Genomic DNA, 20884 nt, shown 5'->3' with positions numbered 1-20884 from the left:
TAGATGCCTAAAGCCAGGAACCTCATCCATTGAATCCACAATTATTAGGCATAAGTTGCTCTCGACATCGCCAGGCATCTTCCTAGAGTGCGAAAATTATAAGTTGAAGTGTCATGGCCGCCGTCGTGGCGCTTTATGAAAGGGTTGTCAGTATTGTAGTTCTCGCATCGGCCACGCTTCACGTTTAACTTGCCGCAGTCTACTTGATACATTGTATAAAAATGTTTTGTGCTAGACCTCCATTATGTATAGAAATACATTAAAATGCATGTCTTTATATGTCCTGGATTTATTTTGGACATTTATACATTTCTAAACTGAAATTCAATCAAACAAGACGAACATTATTTGAAAGTTGCAATTCTTCAGCCATCTTGTTTCATATGTCATCGAGTATTAATTTAAAAACTGTATCTACGCAAAAACCCCGTACGAATTTCTTACTTTTTGTGTAATGTAAGGCTATAATATAATAATTGCATTTTTAGATATTTCAATAATATTTACTCAATTGGTGCAACATCAATCGAAATGAACACTTTGTCGCTTATTATCGTCTCCGGATGCTTTTTGATTTACCGTCAATGTATCAGGCAGTAAGAACATGAAAGAGGTATTTGTACCTCTAACATGAAAGAGATATTGTCATTATTCGCAAATGCATTTAACATTAGACAGTTACAGTTCTGTCAATCAAATCGAACATCTCTTCGCATATTATCCTCTCCCAGCTAAATCTGAAGCAGCCAGTAGCGAAGGGTGGAGGTAGGCTGTTAAGATCCGCACTAAATAGTGCACAATAAACTTTGTCAGTCATACCTATTTGTTTTCATTGAACTAAGTCTACAATTTACATATGGTGTTGGTTGGTTATTTTTTAAATTCAGGCGAAAACCAAGTCATAGTAGATAATAGTCTAAAAATAATTGTCTATCTATAAAACATCTAAAATTAAGCCATTAAACCATACATAATTTTGGATATTTTATAGATAGAATAATATTTTTATCTACTATGGTTTGGTTTAGGCAAGGCATAATGAATTCAAAAAAAAACTAACCAACAACATGTGTAATATGTATTCTTAATTCAACGAAAACAAATAAGTATGAATGATAAGGTGTGCACTATTTTGTCGAATCGCCCATAACACACCAAAACTATTATGGTTTGGTTTAGGAAAGGTTTAATTGATTCTTAAAAACTAACCAACACCATCCGTAAATCGTAGTCTTCGTTAAATAAAAGCAAATATAAATGACTGACAAAGTTTAATGAGCACTATTTATGTCGGATCTTAACAGCCTACCTCCACCCTTCCGCACTGGAAGCAGCTCCTCTCTTGCAATCCAGAAAGGATTCCTCAAACAAAGACATTTCGTTGGTGGTTATGTCAGAATAGAGCGAGACTTGTTCAGAGTTGACTCGTCTAGTTAGGGGTCTTCACTAGTCTATCATTTATAAACAGTAGGTTTTCTACAATGTCATTGAGAATTGCATATTTTATGATAATTTATTATCAGAAACAATGTTATAATGAGTCCATCGGTCATAAATTACAGTACTTATTCAATTATATCAATTTCCTACCACATCTTCAAGATGGCGATTATCCCACACATTTAAATGGTTACGTAGTGTTTCAAATCCTCATTTATTCAAATTGTTATCAAGTACAAACGCAATTTATCATAATAATGCATAAGCTTGGGTGTTATATTACATATTATTATCTACCATAGGCACCGCCATCTTTAAATTAATAAAGCCTGAGCATAACTTTTTGCACAAGCAAGGAGTGGTCCACTGCCATACTATTTATCGATAATGTACTTGCAAGCAGAGTTTGGTATTCTATAATGACTGAAGAGTATAAATAAGTTGTTAGTTATTGTCGTTTACAATCGACTGTCACATTGACAAACGTCCTAATATATTATGATATTATTATACACAGCAGAAGTTTACTTACTTTGATCGTCACTTCCAATTATTAATAACACTGAACCACTAAATCAGATGAACTCCAAGGTCTCCAAGATACGTTAAAACAATCTGAAAGAAATCTGAAACTAAGAATACTCCGACAAGTGAACACGACAGACGCGTCAGTATGAGCACTCTATAGACAATGACAGGCAATGACAGGTCATCCATAGACAACGGGAGGGGCGGAAAGGTGGGACCAGTCGTGAATGTCTCGGCTTTCCTTTTCAGTCGGCAATGACCATAGGCCATTATAATGGAGATTCTGTTGTCTATGATTTGCAACTAAGGCCATCCTCCCACGGCGCAACTGAAATCTGATGGAACTGGTTTGTGAAGGAACTCATAAACTGACCAATGTGATGCTTCGCACACGGCGCTACTGAAACCCAGTTGAAATAATAATCACATAACCTCAAACTATCAAAGTGGACTGTCAGCTGTGTTGTATAAAAACTGACAATACGCACGCTGCAGCGTTTACAATTATGTTTTTTTAATTTTCCGATTAATATTTACTTTTGACGTCTCTGGTTGTTTTGGTTTTTACGATATGACGCTAGCGGCTTTACGAAGTGCTACCAATTTTGGTAAGAAAATATGATTTTTCACCGAAATCTAATGATGTTGGTACTACTGTTTTACGGTGACTGGAAACTTCAGAGACCGCGCGACTAGCATGTCGCATCTCTTCGCGACCGTTTTGAAGCTGAGAGATTCCAGTCTCGCCGTCAGCGAGCCGCCATTGAAATACATTAGCTAGATACTGGCTGGAATTTTAGTTTCAGTTCCGATGGCCATAAGTTGCGCCGTGGGAGGATGGGCTAACTGAAACCTGATAGCGCGTGTACACGTGCATGAATTTACTTGCAGCAATAGTGTGTATTTTAAACTATTGCGGTAATAACTTACTGTTTAAACGTAAAAGTGCTGACTGTCTTTACATATGGTGTTGGTTAGTTTTTAAATTTCAAATAAACCCAGCGAAACCAACCCTTAATAGATAATAGTCAAATAATACATAAAATATCTAAAATTATGCAATTAAATCATATATAACTTTGGATATTTTATAGACAGAATAATATTTTTTATCTATTATAGTTTGGTTTAGGCAGGGCTTAATGAATTTAAAAAATGAACTAACAATATGTGTAATGTGTATTGTTAATCAAACGAACACAAATAAGTATGAATGAAAAAGTGTGCACAATTTTGTCGTATCATCCAAAATATACCAAAACTATTATGGTCTGTTTAAGCAAAGTTTAATTGATTTATAAAAACTAACCAACACTATCTGTAAATTAATTGTAGTCTTAGTTCAATAAAAACTAATACGTATGACTAGAAAAGTTTAATGTGCACTATTTATGCTTAACAGCCTACCTCCACTCTTCGCTACTGCCTCCCACAGCAGCCTTCTCCATCCAAATCTGTCCAAAGCCGCTTTCCTCCAGTTTAAAATACCCATGGTCTTTAAATCCAAACTAGAATCCTGTGTACTTGACCCAGCCACCTAAGACGGTCCAATTTGATGGACTGTTTGATATGCAGGCTCCTGTACAGAGCTCAGCTCATTATTGTATCTCCGACCCCACCCCAAACATATGTCATTGATGGGTTCGAAGATACCAAACAGCATGCTCTGCTCGAACGAGCCCAACACTCTTTCCATGTTTTTAGTCATACACCAGGTTTCCGAGTCATTATGTGTTAGTATTTTGTGCGAGATGCATTTCAAGTGTCAGTTCAATGTCTTGGAACATAGTTTGATATTTATTACTGTTATCAAACGAAACCCCTAGCACGAAAAGTTTCAAATTCCAAATCAGTAATCTAACCACAAATTTAAAAACATCATGAGAATATCCCTGACGAAAGTTTATCTTCCCTGCCTTACAAAATAATATCAGAAATAAATGTTTCGCAAAGGAACGCGTCGATGAACGGCTGTCATTCATACAGGGCCGAGTACCTGAGTCCCCCCTTCTTGGAAAGGATAGCCGGCCTCGAAGACGAGGGCCAAAAATTACCGTAATATTTTGGAGAGTTTTGTCAAGTAACTTCCTCTTACCCCGCAACTCAAAAGATCCCCTTTGAAAAATAGTTTTGTAAGACAGTTGAAAAAGTACCCTTGCGATGTGACGCTATGTCGCATCGTGCGCCGAGCATCAGCCTTTCGAAAACTTAACTTGCCGCATTTATTCCCATACAAAGTTAAAAATAAAACCTCCCGCTTATTAAACTACATACGTTGCCGTGTGACGCCTACTACGCGAGATCTTAATAAATAACAAGTGTCCGTGAAATTTAATAATTTAATAAATAGTGAATACCACAAGGTACATAATTAAATCAGCCCAAAAAAATAGCGACAGTGCGGTGGCCAATCTAAGATCTCTTTAGATGTAAATGATGTTATATTACCGATGTTTGCCCATGCTTGTATAAATTAGTATAAATAAATTGCAATTCTGCGCAGAATTATAAATCAAAATGTGTGTTATCAATACTAAAGGTGCCTCGATATCCTCACTTCCCAAACCTGAAGTAATGCTAAATGAAGGATCTTACCAGCCTACAACTGAGTCCTTCATCCTCGGTATTATTACCTGGTATTAAAATAACCGCTTTCAAAAATAAAACTAAAATTGTATAATTCTGTTGCTTGTCAAATAATGTCGACAAATTTTATTTTTAATTTCAGGTGATAATGGGGGGCGGCCTCCAAGGTTTGGTATACAACAGTACCAGCAGTGAAGCTGATCCCGTTGACAATTGGGCTTGCAAGAGGAATGATGGAAGAAATCTCATCGATACGTGGATTGATGACAAAAAGGAGAGGGACCTGAACTATGCCTTCGTTGAAAACAATGAAGGCTTGGAAGAAGTAGACACCAATGAAACGGATTATCTTTTAGGTAAATCATTTAAAATGAATATAGAGTCAGAAGGCCTTCCACAATGCTAATTAGAACAAATCCAATATACGCTATGTATCAGTTACGAAGGGTGGAGGTAGGCTGTTAAGATTCGATATAAATAGTGCATACTAAACTTTGTCAGTCATACATATTTGTTTTCATTGAACTAAGAATACAATTTGCAGATGGTGTTGGTTAGTTTTCAAAATTCAATTAAACCCTGCCTAACCAAACCATAAGAGTTTAAGTACTTATACTATGGGTGATCCGACAGAAATAGTGCACATTTTTCAGTCATACTTATTTGTTTTCGTTGAATTAAGAATAGATATTATTACAGATGGTGTTGGTTAGTTTTTTAAAATTCATTAAGCCCTGCCATACCAAACTATAATGATATATTAGAAAATATTCTTCTATCCATAAAATATCTAAAATGATGTTTGGTTTAATGGCATAATTTTAGATAGTTTATAAATAAATGAATATTTTTAAACTAGTATCTACTATGGCTTGGATTAGGCAGTGTAGATAGACATTGTAGTCTTAGTTCAAAGAAAACAAATACGTTTGACTGACAAAGTTAAGTGTGCACTATTTATGTCGGATCTTAACATCTGACCTCCTCTGATAGATTTGTATGACTTATTGGCTGTTTTCTACATGGTATAAACATAATGCACTATATAATTAGTAGAAAAATACTGGAATCAAAGTATCCATGCCCTCGACTAAATTTATTCTTGGATCGTGAAGGGTAAGTGGAAAATTTTATCTACAGTCTGTCATTAGGATACAATTTAAATAAAAATCAAAAATTGTGTTTTAAAAGTGCTTATCACCAATGTATTGAAAATACTTTTGTGAAGATAACATTAAGAAATTCTCATTGAATCGAGACCCTGAATGGGTCCAATCTTTATCTTACATAACGACAGCTGAGGAATAGAGTCTAACAAACCTTTCCGATATAAAAGAATCACAGCGCCTGGAGCAAGACAGCGGGCGAGTACAAAGCTCGAATTAAACCGTAGCGTCGTCAAAAGAAGTAAAAAACTTTATACACAAAGGGGGCTGTCAAAGAACAATATTAGAAATAAATAATTATTGATTTAAGATGCTCCTTTCTCATTTATTATCTATGGTTTTAGTAATAAGTTGATAATATGTACATTACTTTATATTCCAGCTGTATTTGCCAACAGTCATATGCATTTGGAGCATGAGAGAGACACCGGCCCTTTAGGAATGCCTTCTGTTGTGGACATGACAGAAACCGCCATTAAAATACTGCAGAAGAATGAAAATGGATTCTTTTTAATGGTAAATTATATTATTGATATCTTTAGTCTTTAACAAGCAAACATCTACGAGGGTTGTCCGTAAAATAAGGTCTCCAAGGTGCTGGAGTCGCGAGGAACGCTTTAACGCAAGATCCGGCAACACAGGCGTGTAGCTTGGTCATAGACTTATATACCATATACTAAACTTGGTTCCCCACCACTCCGAGCTGTCTACGTTGCTTAATTTTGGTTTGGTAACCGTCCGCGATGCAGCTTCCACTCTCCGCTACCGCCAGGTGTGAGATACTTTCTGTTATTCGTTTTTTATGTGCTAAGGACACTACACCTATAGAAATTTATCGACAGATATGTGAAGTGTATGGACATCAAAAACGTGCGAAAATTTTGCAGGAGACTTTAAAAACGGATGTACAGACGCCCATGATGAACAGCGTGCCGGACGGCCATCGGTTTCGGACGAAACGATTGCAAAAGTGGAGAGGGTAATACTTGAAGATCGACGGGTGACGATTCGGGAGCTGTGCAAATTGATCCCTCATGTCAGTAAAACTACTATTGACAAGATTTTGACAGAACATTGGCATTATTACAAGGTGTGTGCTAGGTGGGTCCCCAAAATGCTCACTAAAGATCACCATCAATAGTAGAAAGTCTTGGCTTTCCAACAATGTATAATTCATTGCAAATAAACGTATTTTTCTTTGTGAAAAAAAATTGGAGACCTTATTAAACGGACCACCCTTGTATATAACAGCAGATAATATCCGATCATGATATTATCATGATTTGTTTTTAGCTCTCCCAGTGTGTTCTTCCTCCTTCTTTTCTCGATCTTTCAGGCTTGTTGCAAAGGCCATTCTCTAGAAAAATTCCTCTTGAAAATGACCTCTATAACGAGCCTAAAACAGGAAAGAAGAAGATTACACTGACAGCTCACAAACCAAATACAAAAATAATGCTTATTATGATTTGCTTAACTTCAAAAGTAAACACAGTGTATCTCTGCCATATTATACAAAATTAGAAAAACCCTTAAACTACTATAGCACCCAAAATCATGCTTATTTTAATAATGTCTTTGTCTTATTCAGGTGGAAGGCGGAAACATCGACATGCAGCACCATAGAGGAAAGGCGAAGAAAGCAATCAACGAAGCAGCTACACTGGATGAGGCTGTCAAGAAGGCTTTGGAAATGACAGACTCCAAAGATACCCTGATCATCGTGACAAGTGACCATAGTCATTCGCTCGCTATCAACGGTTACGGTGATCGAGGAGCAAACATATTTGGTAAATAGAATATAATAGATTCTTCTGGTACCTTTCATCAACAATTCTTTACATAATTTGAAAACACCTCAAGACGGGACTTGAATCCTGATCCATTGGATTCCAACAAATGTACTTTACCAATTAAGCGATCTACGTCTTACCTAATTACGAATTTACAAATTGCGTGAACCTTCCCTTTACAACACTAATAAATTCCGTCCAATCCGGTGATGTCACCTTGGGTTACCGTACAACAATATTACATTAGGTAAAATGGATATGCATATTTTGGCAATATAAATAAGTCTAATAAAGTTTCATCTTTCTTAGCTATTTTGTTTTATCTATAAAATGGTCAAAAAAGCAATAAAACTTAATTATAGTAATAATTTATGACAGGTAAATGAAATAGGCTTCTAATTATTCGGTAAGTATAAATATTCAAAAATAGGAAGTATCTTAATAAAAGTTTTTTATTAATCTTTGGGAATAATTTAAAATAAGCAGGAAGTAAAAAATGCTCAATGGTAAGTATTCAAATAATATGTAAGAAAGTATTTAAATAAGAACAGGGAATTATTAAAATGTTTAATGTCAAGTATAAATATGTGTGTGTCAGAATAGATTAAAATTTGGGCAGAAATAATTTAATTGGCCGCTTTTTTAAATTTTCTAGGATAGTATTCTTTTCTGTCATTCCAACCAGGGTTATAACATAGACTAATTTTCGAGTTAGTTGTATCATAGACTAATACCATAATCGTCTATGGTTATGCTGTACCTTGACAGATGACAGTTGACTTCCTCAGCACTAGATCTCTAGAATAGTATTTTTTCTTTCTATTATAATGAATGTCTCTAAAAAAAATGGCTCCACAGTTCAATGTGGATCTTCTGAGCAGGTTTCTTAAGAAATTCGTTCTAGCCATCAGCTGTAACTGTTGGTTCTATGCTCTGGATACAACAGAATTAGTTTGTAATCAATTATTAATGTTTATTAGAAACTGTTTTCAGTACCTAGGTATCTACACTGGACTAATGACCATTGAAAATACATGCTCCATTATAGAATTATGTTGTATACCTAGTGTGTATTATAATGTTTTTAACATTTAAAAAAAATAAGAAGACAGGTAGCTAGGTACACCAGATGTGACTATTATAGGTTTATTTTTGACATAAAAATAAAGAATAAGGCAGACTTCAGTTGTTCAAAAAAAAAAATACATGGCAACTTGAAGGGTCGCTCGGCTTGTCATGTCAACGGTGAACGGTGTGACCAGGTTATTGTAAATTTTATAAAAATTTATCAATATTTTCCCCACAGCAAAAAATGCCTAGCCATTGTCGATCAATGCACATTCCTTTTATTTTGTAAATAAAATTATTTAGTAAGTATAATTTATCGATATCCGTAATTTTGATATATGGAATAAGTAATAGGTATGTTTTAATTGTCTTGACATTAAAAGGTTCGTTATCTAAAAGATTTATACTAATATAAATTGTTTTATAATCGACATGCAAACCAGAAAGTAGGTAGCTATTTTATTTGAATTAATACTAATATCACATAAACTCATTCGATTATCGATTTATTAGTTCGATCAATCATATTAGGTATTTTAATCTCATTCAAAATGTATGAAAAATTTGGTTGAATGAATAATATTTCACAATATAACATTTTCAATCAAATTTAACCTTAAAATGAGGTATTTTTTTCATTATTACTTTCTTTAAAAATATTTAAGTATATTAGATATAGGTTGAAATAGTCCATTAACTATCAATTAACTTTAAGCTAATTAGTTATTTTGCACGTAATTTCAATTGAAGACAAATTATTCATAATCGTTTCAATAGAATTAATTTATGAAACAGGTTATTTCAATTAGATAACAATAGTTTAATAGGTATATTTTTAATTTCCATAATATTTATAAACCGTCAAATACCACTAAATTATTATAATTTGGGTTTAATGTTATCGGAATTGAGGTTATCTTCGGCGTGTATTTTTGAAGTAAGTATTAATATAAAAAGTTGAAAAGTTTTTAAATTCTAAGTGTCAGAATTTTTAATCATTGGTAAGTATTTATTTCGAAGTGTCAGAATAAGGACGCCAGTTTTAATGTGGAGGGTAAAATAATGATTGAGCAAGTAATAATATTAAAAAATCGGTTGTAAAACTAAATAATCATTATTTAAATTACGCGTGTCAGTAGATAAAACATATATCCATTATTATTATGATAATTTGACAAGTAAACAATTTTATATGGGACGCATAGCAATTTAGGGTTACCATCCTCGCACGTAAATGATATTTGTCTATGCTCGCACGCCAAATTCATGAATATTCGGTATAAATAACCATTATTATGATTATTAAAAGAACACCAACTAAGAAGTGATCGAAGGTGCAGCAAAAAGAGCTATAATTATTTGAGCAGATCACACACAGAGAACAGAAGATAACCTCAATTCCGATAACTTTAAATCCAAAATATAATAATTTAGTGATATTTGACGGTTTATAAATATTATGGAAATTAAAAATATACCTATTTAACTATTATTAGCTAATTGAAATAACCTGTTTCATAAATTAATTCTATTGAAACGATTATGAATAATTTATCTTCAATTGAAATTACGTGCAAAATAACTAAGTAGCTTAAAGTTAAGTGATAGTTAATGGATTATTTCAACCTATATCCAATATATTTACTTAAATATTTTTAAAGAAAATAATAATGAAAACAATACCTCATTTTAAGGTTAAATTTGATTAAAAATGTTATATTGTGAAATATTATTCATTCAACCAAATTTTTCATACATTTTCAGTGAAATTAAAATACCTAATATGATAAATCCATAATCGAATGATTTTATGTAATATTAGTATTAATTCAAACAAAATAGCTACTTTCTGGTTTGCATGTCGATTATAAAATAATTATATTAGTACAAATCTTTTAGATAACGAACCTATTAATGCCAAAACAATTATTGAGACATACCTATTACCTATTCCATATATAAAAATTACGGATATCGATAAATTATACTAGATAATTTTATTTACAAAATACGAGGAATGTTCTTTGATTTACAATGGCTGGGATTTTTTTGCTGAAAATATTGATATATTTTTATAAAATTTACAATAACCTGGTCACACCGTTCACCGTTGACATGACAAGCCAAGTGACCCTTCAAATTGCCATGTATTTTTTTTTGTAAACAACTGAAGTCTGCCTTATTTTTATGTAAAAAAATAAGCCTGTAATAGATACATCTAGTACCTACCTGTCTTCTTATTTTTGTAAATGTTAAAAATATATTATAATACACACTAGGCATACAACATAATTTTATAATGGAGCATGCATTTTCATTGGTCATTAGCCCAATGCAGATACCTACTGAAAACACTTTCTAATAAACATTAATAATTGATTACAAACTAATTTTGTTGTATCCAGAGCATAGAACCAACAGTCACAGCTGATGACTAGAACGAATTTCTTAAGAAACCTGTTCAGAAGATCCACATTGAATTATGGACCCATTTTTTTTAGATACATTCATTATAATAGAAAGAAAAAATACTATTCTAGATTTCTAGTGCTGAGGAAGTCAACTGTCATCTGTCAAGGTACAACATAACCATAGACGATTATGGTATAGTCTATGATACAACTAACTCGAATATTAGTCTATGGTATAACCCTGGTTGGAATGACAGAGAAGAATACTATCCTATAACATTTAGAAAAGCGGCCAACTAGATTATTTCTGCCCAAATTTTAATCTATTCTGACACACAAATATTTATACTTGACATTAAATATTTTAATAATTCCCTGTGCTTATTTAAATACTTTCTCATATATTATTTGAATACTTACCATTGAGCATTTTTTACTTGATGCTGATTTTAAATTATTCCCAAAGATTAATAAAATACTTTTATTAAGATACTTCCTTTTTGAATATTTATACTTACCGAATAATTAGAAGCCGTTATCTTCTGTCATCTGTGTGATGTGCTCATATAATTATCGCTCTTTTGGTGCACCTTCGATTAGTTCTTAGTTGGTGTTCTTTTAATAATCACAATAATGGTTATTTGTACCGAATATTCATGAATTTGGCGTGCGAGCATAGACAAATATCCCTTACTTGCGAGATGGTAACCCTAAATGGCTATGCGTCCCATATAAAATTGTTTACTTGTCAAATTATCATAATAATAATGGATATATGTTTTATCTACTTACACGCGTAATTTAAATAATGATTATTTAGTTTTACAACCGATTTTTTAATATTATTACTTCCTCAAACATTATTTAACTCTCCACACTAAAACTGGCGACCTTATTCTGACACTTCGAAATAAATACTTACCAAGATTAAAAATTCTGACACTAGGGATTTAAAAACTTTTCAAAATTGTCTATTAATACTTCCTTCAAAAATACACGCCAATGAAATATGACTATTTCCTTCCTGTTGAGTAATTTATGAATGAATTTGGAGGGAATTCCTCTAGTCATTCTTATCCATACTTTTCTCAGTACCTTCACAGTGATTATAACTCAAATATTGCAATCTTTCATTACTTAACAGGTATAGCAGCGACTTCAAAGGCAGATGGAAAAAATTACACTACATTAACGTATGCAACTGGCCGGAACAGTAGCTTCCAATTCGAAGTAGGAGTGGATGGAAACGGGAGTGCTGTGATCGACAGAAGAGACCCCAGCAGAGACGACACGACAGACTTCAACTATTCTTCACAGGCTGGCATTCTTACAGATGAGGCCGTCCACGGCGGGAACGATGTTATTGTTTATGCTCAAGGTAATAGAAGTTTTATAAATTGTTCCGACAAACTGTAATATGTCGCAACCCACAATTTACAAATTTTACAGGTGGCACAATAAACAGTATACCTATGATGCAGCTGGAAATAATTTCTTCTGTACATTTTTGTAGCATATGACGCAGACTAAGTAAACATCTAACATGCAAGAAAATGTTCTATATCTCGCTTGAAGGCATACAACATAATTGCAATTATTATTTTGGTCATAATATACTTAGAATAATATGATAATTTGTTTTTAATTTAAATGAAAACTATTCATTAAAACTTTCTGATATTTTACACAGATATTGTGTATAGTAAAACTCATCCCTCATATCACAAAAATGACAATTTATCCAAATTGGTTGGTTACGACACACAGTTCTCAGTAATCCGCCGCTCGATTATCGATCATTATGAAGCTTTTGGCCATAGAGAAAGCCAGGAATCCTAAGCCATTCAAGAATATCTGCCTCACTGAACACCTGGTTGTGTCAAGTGATTTACTGTTTAATATTTAGTTAATAAACTTAGTTTATAAATATGTATAATTTAGTAAATACTTGATTTTGATTATAAATAAAACCGTAATTTGCTAGTTTACTTTTACAAAATACCTGTTTTAATTTTTACCATACTTTGTATGTATGCATTATAATCCGCCGCTTTTACTAATTGGACACTTGTCTGATTTTTGGGGTGGCGGATTACTGAGAGAGTACTGTATTTGAAATATGGTTTTAATTTTTCATTACAGGACCCTACAGCCATCTGTTTCACAACATACACGAGCAACATTACGTTACCCATGTCATCCACTATGCGGCGGGCATTGGAGACTATGACAAATTTCGACCACTGGCATTCACCAACACGTCAGACAGATTCCAATTGAACGGGACGCTCCTAATTTTATTACTATCATTTCTGATGTATCATTGAATCAATGAAAAGTTCTCTTAGCTCATTTTCTATTAAAACATTTTGTAATTTTGTGTTTATAACATGCTTAGCTTAAAATAAAATAAATACCGTTATTAAAGTGGTGAATTAATTATATGTAATGAATGACAGCAATACGTTGATAACTTACTCAAAATCTTCCTTATGTTTCTTTTTGCTTTAATTTATGTTGATTTATCAAAGCTACTGAAGAAAGCCTTATAGCCCGTTGACACGTGCATGGATTTACTGCTGACAGTAGGTATTATCTCGGCCGTAACAAGAAAATGTACATGTAAACATGTATTATCCTGCAGTTGCAAGATTACATGCATGAATCAAAAAAGTTCGGAAGCTTCTGAAGACAGTTGGGATTTTTTCGATCTGCGCAGTAGAACAATAGTGGCGAACCTGTTGGCAAAAAACAAACTACACCGTGGAGACTCATTTTGGGGTTAACCGATTTTTACGACCTGTCAAATAGTACCATAAAATGATAACATCGCATCTCGCCTACTTTTGAAGAATGAGATTGGAGAGACAGTCAGGACTTTTAAGTGTCAACAGTTATTGTCACGATAGTTTAAAATACACACTATTGCTGCCAGTAAATCCATGCACGGGTACAGGCGCTATAAGATTGCGCCATTTCCTGCAACATGTAGATTGCCGCAGGGTGAGAGAGCGCATATTCAACTCATTCTTCAACTGAACTTAATTGAATGAAATTGATCAACTCGTAAGTTGAATTGAATGAGGACCTGTTGAGGTTCTTTCTACTTTTAATTGATTCCAATCATTTGTTTGGGTACTGGGAACATCTTGTATTGATTTGAATGTGATTGTTTGGCTGTTGTTTGTAGCAGAATAATATTCTTTTAGTTTTTGAATAAAGTACGGCGTCTTTACCCAAACAAGTTTTCAAAAACGAAATGATGTTACGAGGGTGGGTCAATAATTCCTTAGAAAAAAGCATTAAAACAGTTTTTATTTTTGTATTTTTTTTTTATTTCTCAACATAATCTCCTTGGAGCTCAATACACTTGGTTAGACGTTTCTCAATTTTTTTTAAACCGTCAGAAAAATAAGTTTTCGGAAGGTCCTCAAAATAAGCATTTGTCCGATCGATGACTTCTTCATTTGAAAAAAAACGTTGTCCACTTAGCCATTTTTTTAAGTTTGGGAAAAGGAAAAAGTCACTGGGGGCTAAATCTGGCGAATACGGTGGGTGGTTGACCAATTCGAACTTCAATTCTTCAATTTTAGCCATTGATCGTAAACATGTGTGAACACGGGCATTGTCCTGATGAAAGAGGATTTTTTTCCTGTTTAAATGAGGCCGTTTTCCTTCAATTTCGTTTTTTAGCTGGTCCAATAAAGATGCATAATAATCCCCTGTTATTGTTTTTCCTTTTTCCAAATAGTCAACGAAAATAATTCCACGTGCATCCCAAAATACAGTAGCCATAACCTTACCAGCTGATTTTACGGTTTTCGCCTTCTTTGGACATGGTTCGCCTTTCGCAATCCACTGCTTTGACTGTTCTTTCGTCTCGGGAGTATAGTGGTGTATCCATGTTTCATCTACAGTCACAAAGCGACGAAAAAATTCATCCGGATTGCGTTGCATGAGCGACAACAGGGCTTTAGAGGCCACCACCCTATTGCGTTTATTGTCGACTGTGAGCAAACGCGGCACCCATCTTGCAGAAACTTTTTTCATGCCCAATTTGTCATGTAAAATAGAAATGACGCTACCTTTTGAGATCCCTGTAACCTCAATTATCTCACTCAACTTTAATCTTCGGTCACTTAACACCATATCGTGGATTTTATTGATCATTTCTGGTGTAGTCACCTCTACAGGACGTCCTGAGCGTGGTTCATCCTTTGTTGATGTACGACCACGTTTAAATTCATTTAACCAGTTATAAATAGTTGCAAGTGAAGGAGCAGATATGCCGTGAACTAAATCCAACTCATTTTTTATTTCCTTTGCTGTTAACCCTTTTATATTAAAATGTTTAATAACAGCTCTAAACTCAATTTTCTCCATTTTTGTAAACAAGCAATTTTTTTTTAAATGTACGAAAATAAAAAACAACAACCCGACCAATCTGATTGAAACTTCGCAGCATACTGAATCGGTAGTGCCGCTGCATGAAAACAAACCGCTTACAGTACTAGTCGCGCCACCTGTCGGCTTTTCTAAGGACTTATTGACCCACCCTCGTAACGAAGTAGCAAATTTATTTGAAGCCATATCGAATTATCGAAAATCGATTCAACTTAAACTGACATCTAGGAACAATCTTACCAATTTCTTGTTCAATATTCAATAGTCAGCCGATCGACAAAAATCAACACATGGAAACGTAGCATTTGCTTATTCCTCGTACCAAAATTTCCCAGCTGAGAATAAAATAGTTCACCTTCAAAGCTTTTCAGAATAATTATGACAAGACATTTGTATTATATTCTTTTAAATATTTTTTCAACAATACCGGAATGTGATATAATATTACGAAGATATAATAATGAATTGGATTTAATTTTTTATATAATATTATACACCCGATCCTCTTTTTGCACGGGGGATACGTTCCAAAGACTACCGTGAGAGAGAAATATATTTATTCAGTGTCGCTACTTGACAATAAAGTGCCCGTTTACTGCTGTTTTTCACCGGCGAAAAATCACTCTCATCGCTGGAAATATTTAATGACGCTAACGCCGAAGCACGCGGCGCGTCTCTCGTATCGAATCCGAAGTGACTGACTAATGGGGTCATGTATGTACGTACATATATCTGGGCGGCATCCGGTGACACCATATGTATGCATCAGTGGCATGCTGTCCATTGCAATGCAATTTTTTGATAAATATGTACATGCATACGTATTTTTATTCTTTTTAGTTTTTTTAAACCGTGTTAAAGCAAAAAAATTGGTGTAAATAAAAAATAATCGCTAATTTTTTTAAACCCTGTTATTTCGAATGCGTGCAAAAAGAGGATCGGGTGTATGTTCATAATACTGCTGAAATAAATTTAAAATAGAATAGAATATAAAATAATTATTTATTTCTGAAGTTTCTTGTTTTATTTAAATTTTGACACATCCTACTTTGTGGTACTACTGACTGGCTGGTTTTTAAATCCACTAACACATTCGTTGGCCATTCGCCACTGCCCTCTAGGCCGCTTCTGTTGGTATACCCACCTAGTAACGATCTTTGGTACCCTGTCATCTGGAATCCTCTCAATATAATACGTCCATCGCAGTCTTCGTGTCTTACATAATTCACGAATAGTTTATTGTCCCATAAGTCCAATTTTATAAACTTGGTCTGAGGATTCTTAGCAATATTTTTCATTCAATGACTACAAACTTATTTTCTTTGGTCCGGGTTAGCCGGCTCTCACAACAGAACTCGCCTCATGTGCCGCGCAGCTATAAAACAAACCTTCCGAGACCGGCGACCCAGTGTTGCATGTCACAACCTCGCATATCTATCTAGCAACACTCGGGCGTAATCTCTCGAAACGTCAAAATATACTCTGACTAGACTTCAAATGCCTTTACGCAAATATGTCATCAGACGCGGAAACAGCGATTATTATGTATTTGTACCGCAGAAATTTATGTAGAAGGCGAAAATATTGGATTCATCCGTCAATTAGGCATATATCGAGGGTACTTATAGGTACTTTAAAAAAAATATTCAATATTATTATTTATATTTCAATGATTATATTATGATTTAATAGTTGGTGAAAATGTAAATATGCAGACGTAAACAATGATTTATTCGTGCATATGTTTAAGTTCTAACGAAAAAAGAGTTTTTTATTTTATATAAATTCTTAGGCATGGTAATTCTCAATCCGCGATAAAGAATACATTATGTTAAGAGTAAAATGAATTCAAACTACTGAGTAGTAGATAGAAACTGATTAAAATACTTCGTCTACACGTGTCTACGACAGTGCGGCGTCCAATTGTCCGGAGGCCAGTCGTCCCATTCCCTATATCGATGCACAGTGTATTCTGACGTCTAGATAAGAATGGCTAATGGCCGACGAGAGCAGTTTGCGCAAGCGCGCAGGCTAGCTTATATCGGCAGAGCCGATCTCGACAAATAGGTTGAGTTGCATGCGACTTGTCGATTTGCAACAGCGAGATGTTTTTTCCAAACAAACAGTCGCAGCGACCAATCTGCGGAGCTCCATTTGGCAACGTTTGTTTTGTGAATAACGATGACGTCACATCAACGTATTCGACATGTTGCAAACAAGGCGAGTTCTGACCTGAGAGCCGGCTTAGGTAACGACAGGTTAATAATATATAAATAAAACAATTTTTCATAATAAGTATAGCACTTGAGTTTTAATTTATTAAATTAAATAAAATAAATTGATTGTTCGTAGGCCTTTGAGCTTCATTGACAAAAAAAAACATAATAAATATTACAATATGGCAATCAAAACATAGAAGATTGCACATTATTTTCTTAAATTAACCATAATCTGGTTTACAATCGGAACAAGTTATTACTCAAGAACTAACTGCGCTGATAAAATATGCATAAGAAAATATCACGATTATTAATGAGATTCTGAAGATTGAACAAATACAAATGTCACGTAAATTCTAAATTACTGTTTTCAATACTCAGTAAAGGTGTTTTTAAACAATCAGTTTTGCTATGCAATCAGTCTCCGTTTCCGTCGTCAAGCTGTCCATTAAACTGACATGTAAATGCAAAACTGAAGCGGCTGACTGAAACCAAAATGAAGACGAGACAGGATGGATTTTCTATCAGTTCTCGTATCCATTTTTAGAGTTGCCAGTTAAATTGATGAATAAATTTACTGTTGTCATATTTTTCATACTACTTTTCTAATTTTGTAATATAAAATTGAAATATTATAATTTATTTAAATATAGGTACTGCATTACACCAACCAATATGTTTAGAAAGTAATTACAAAAAAAATATTCATTTTTAGTGGATAAAAAATATGTAAATCTACATCGCCGATTCCGAACTGAACTGGCAACTGAAACCTCGACTGAACGGACAACTGATTGTCTAAACACACCGCAATTTCAAAACTGAACGGACCAAAATGGACACCTCGACTGAACGGACAACTGATCGTCTAAATACACCGCAGTTTCAAAACTGAACGGACCAAAATGGAAACCTCGACTGAACGGACAACAGAACTAACGTTTAAAAGGAACTTCAATAAGGTGTCATACTCAAATGATTCTTTATAACTACTTCATGAAAAATTATTGTATTCCTGTTAATTAATTTTTTGTTTGGAGGACAAATCATGCCAAAACATTCAAATTATAAATATTTACAGCTACTATGAAAACAATGACATTTTATATACCATTTCCATGAAATATACCCCAACGTTGAGAATGAAGTAATTATATCTTTGGCGCAAATGATTCCAAAGACAATTTAAAAGGTGGCCAGTCATAAAATTATTAAATTATGCCAGTCTATAAATTTCTGACAAATTCATATTATTTCTTTAATAATATCAATTAAGATTAATTCACAGAATAAACGCTCGACTATCATTCAATAAAGTTAAAATCAGTAGTGTCCCATGTGAGTAGACAGAACATGCGTTGCTAAGAGACAGCATATTAAGACAGAAATAGCAAATATTATATACATACATGTTTTATAGTAGACTTCATGGATTTAATTGTTATTTTTTTATCGTAGGGGCCTCAAAATCAGTCGGTGTGTCGAGCCACTTGATGAGAACTGCTCCTAACTCATTTACACTCGTTCAATCTTCAGTATCTCATTATGATAATATTACAAAATACAGTACACAAAATTTATATTGCCATAAAAATAGTATTAATATGATAGTCAATTTAGTCGTTTTGTAGTTATTACATTAATAGACCGTGCTTTATCTTCCATCACCCGTCACATATTTCTAGGCGGCGTATACCATGGTATAACAAATAAGAAACTTCTTCAAAGTTATACTGGGAGGTGAACGAGACAATTTGGCGCTGTGTAATTGGCGACGACATTTGGATGCCGGGTAAAGATTAATAAAAAGTATGAAGAAATACACGCACGAAAGAGCAAGTATCCAAATTAATTCTGATATAAAGTAACTACCTAAACTAAAAAATATTGATGACATTTCATTTAAGAATTAATTTTTTCAAGCCAACCGGATTTCGGTATCATGGAAATCCGGAAGTATCGAGATGTCGTGTCCGGCAACTTGTACTTATGCAGTTCACTGTATCACACTTTACCGTGAAATGTTGTCTCGGAAATATATGGCCGTATATTAAAGACCGTCCAACCTCGTATACTACTGACATAAAATTCGTGTCTAAATAAAACACGGTTCTTGTCGGTTTACACTTTACAGGAAGCCAGCAGAAATCAAATTTTGAAAATAGCCGATATACTGGATTATTTGTTAGGTTACGTTAGGTTTTCATTCTTGAATTCATGAATTTTGCCAAAATCAGCTACGAAAATTGAATTAATGTTCATAATGAATCTAATAAAATTGGAGACCGTATAGTATACGTTCATCTCTTTCCGATAAGAAAGCTCTACGTACAATTTACATGTATGTAACCACGGGATGCTAGCATGACTGGCGAGCAACATGGATTCTTGGAGGCGCCGTGTGGTGTCTATATGCTCCAACTGAGGAGCGGTCATGGTCAAAGAAGAATTAGTAATATTATATATTTTTTAATTTTATTGATCCCCCAGAATATATAAATATTAAATTTTTGCAATAATTAGTTGGTATAAGACTTATTTTTAACAGCTACACCAATGGTGTGTATTTACATTCCAATCTTGCACTGAACTACATAGTAATAGTTACAAATAGACCATTATATTACAAGATTTGATTGACACAATATTAATATAACAATAAACTTGTACACAATGTTATACAATCTCATAGCATACATGTATTTCTTCACGGCTTTCATTCAACTTTACCGGCGCCAAGATGGCATCCTCGAGTCAACAGCATGTAGTTGTCAGTGCCAAATCATCTTAGAACCATGCTGGGAGCATCGCAAAACAATTTTTTTAATAACCATGCTCTTGCTTTGTCGTACAAGGTGGTTGTTAGTAATGTGAACAATCAAAAACACCCAGGCTTTCGAGAAAATCACATAAATATATTGTGTCCTCTCCGGGAATCGTACCCGGAGCTCCCGGATGGAAGGCCAGCGCTTTACACACTGTACCACGAGAGCCGCCTCCTGGTTATTATTGGAGTGCATTAGAGTATGCAGAATTACTAGTTTGTCGTCTGCTGTTATAGGTCTCTCAGCCAGAGTTAATGCGAACACAGATACAAAAGATTGTGTGTATTGGTGCATTTCTGAGGCAACAGCCAATGCACAACGTCTACGAGAAACAGCCATTTCTCTTACTTACGCCTACTTATTGCGCTTATAGCGAAAAAAGGACAACATGCGCATATGTTGATGTCGATTTAAAAATTTGAAACATCGTTTTTCTAAACAATGCGT

The 20884-nt window shown here is 34.1% G+C and overlaps 1 protein-coding gene across 1 annotated transcript in view; it reads left to right on the top strand.

Moving 5' to 3' along the window:
• Positions 1–13424, top strand: part of LOC147070752 (alkaline phosphatase-like) — a 37917-nt gene extending 24493 nt beyond the window's left edge. The window contains exons 5-9 of the mRNA XM_085949232.1: positions 4697–4910; positions 6103–6236; positions 7309–7507; positions 12134–12367; positions 13132–13424. Of these exons, the coding sequence (XP_085805358.1) occupies positions 4697–4910; positions 6103–6236; positions 7309–7507; positions 12134–12367; positions 13132–13316 (966 nt within the window). The 3' untranslated portion in view covers positions 13317–13424. The remainder of the gene's footprint in view (positions 1–4696; positions 4911–6102; positions 6237–7308; positions 7508–12133; positions 12368–13131) is intronic.
• Positions 13425–20884: the final 7460 nt, after the last annotated feature.

Source organism: Rhyacophila brunnea, unplaced genomic scaffold (assembly GCF_057557595.1).
Source record: "Rhyacophila brunnea isolate RB1 unplaced genomic scaffold, BYU_Rbru_1.0 scaffold_21, whole genome shotgun sequence".
Lineage (NCBI taxonomy): Eukaryota > Metazoa > Arthropoda > Insecta > Trichoptera > Rhyacophilidae > Rhyacophila > Rhyacophila brunnea.
The sequence above is the reverse complement of the archived record's forward strand: the minus strand, read 5'-3'. Positions and strand labels throughout refer to the sequence as shown.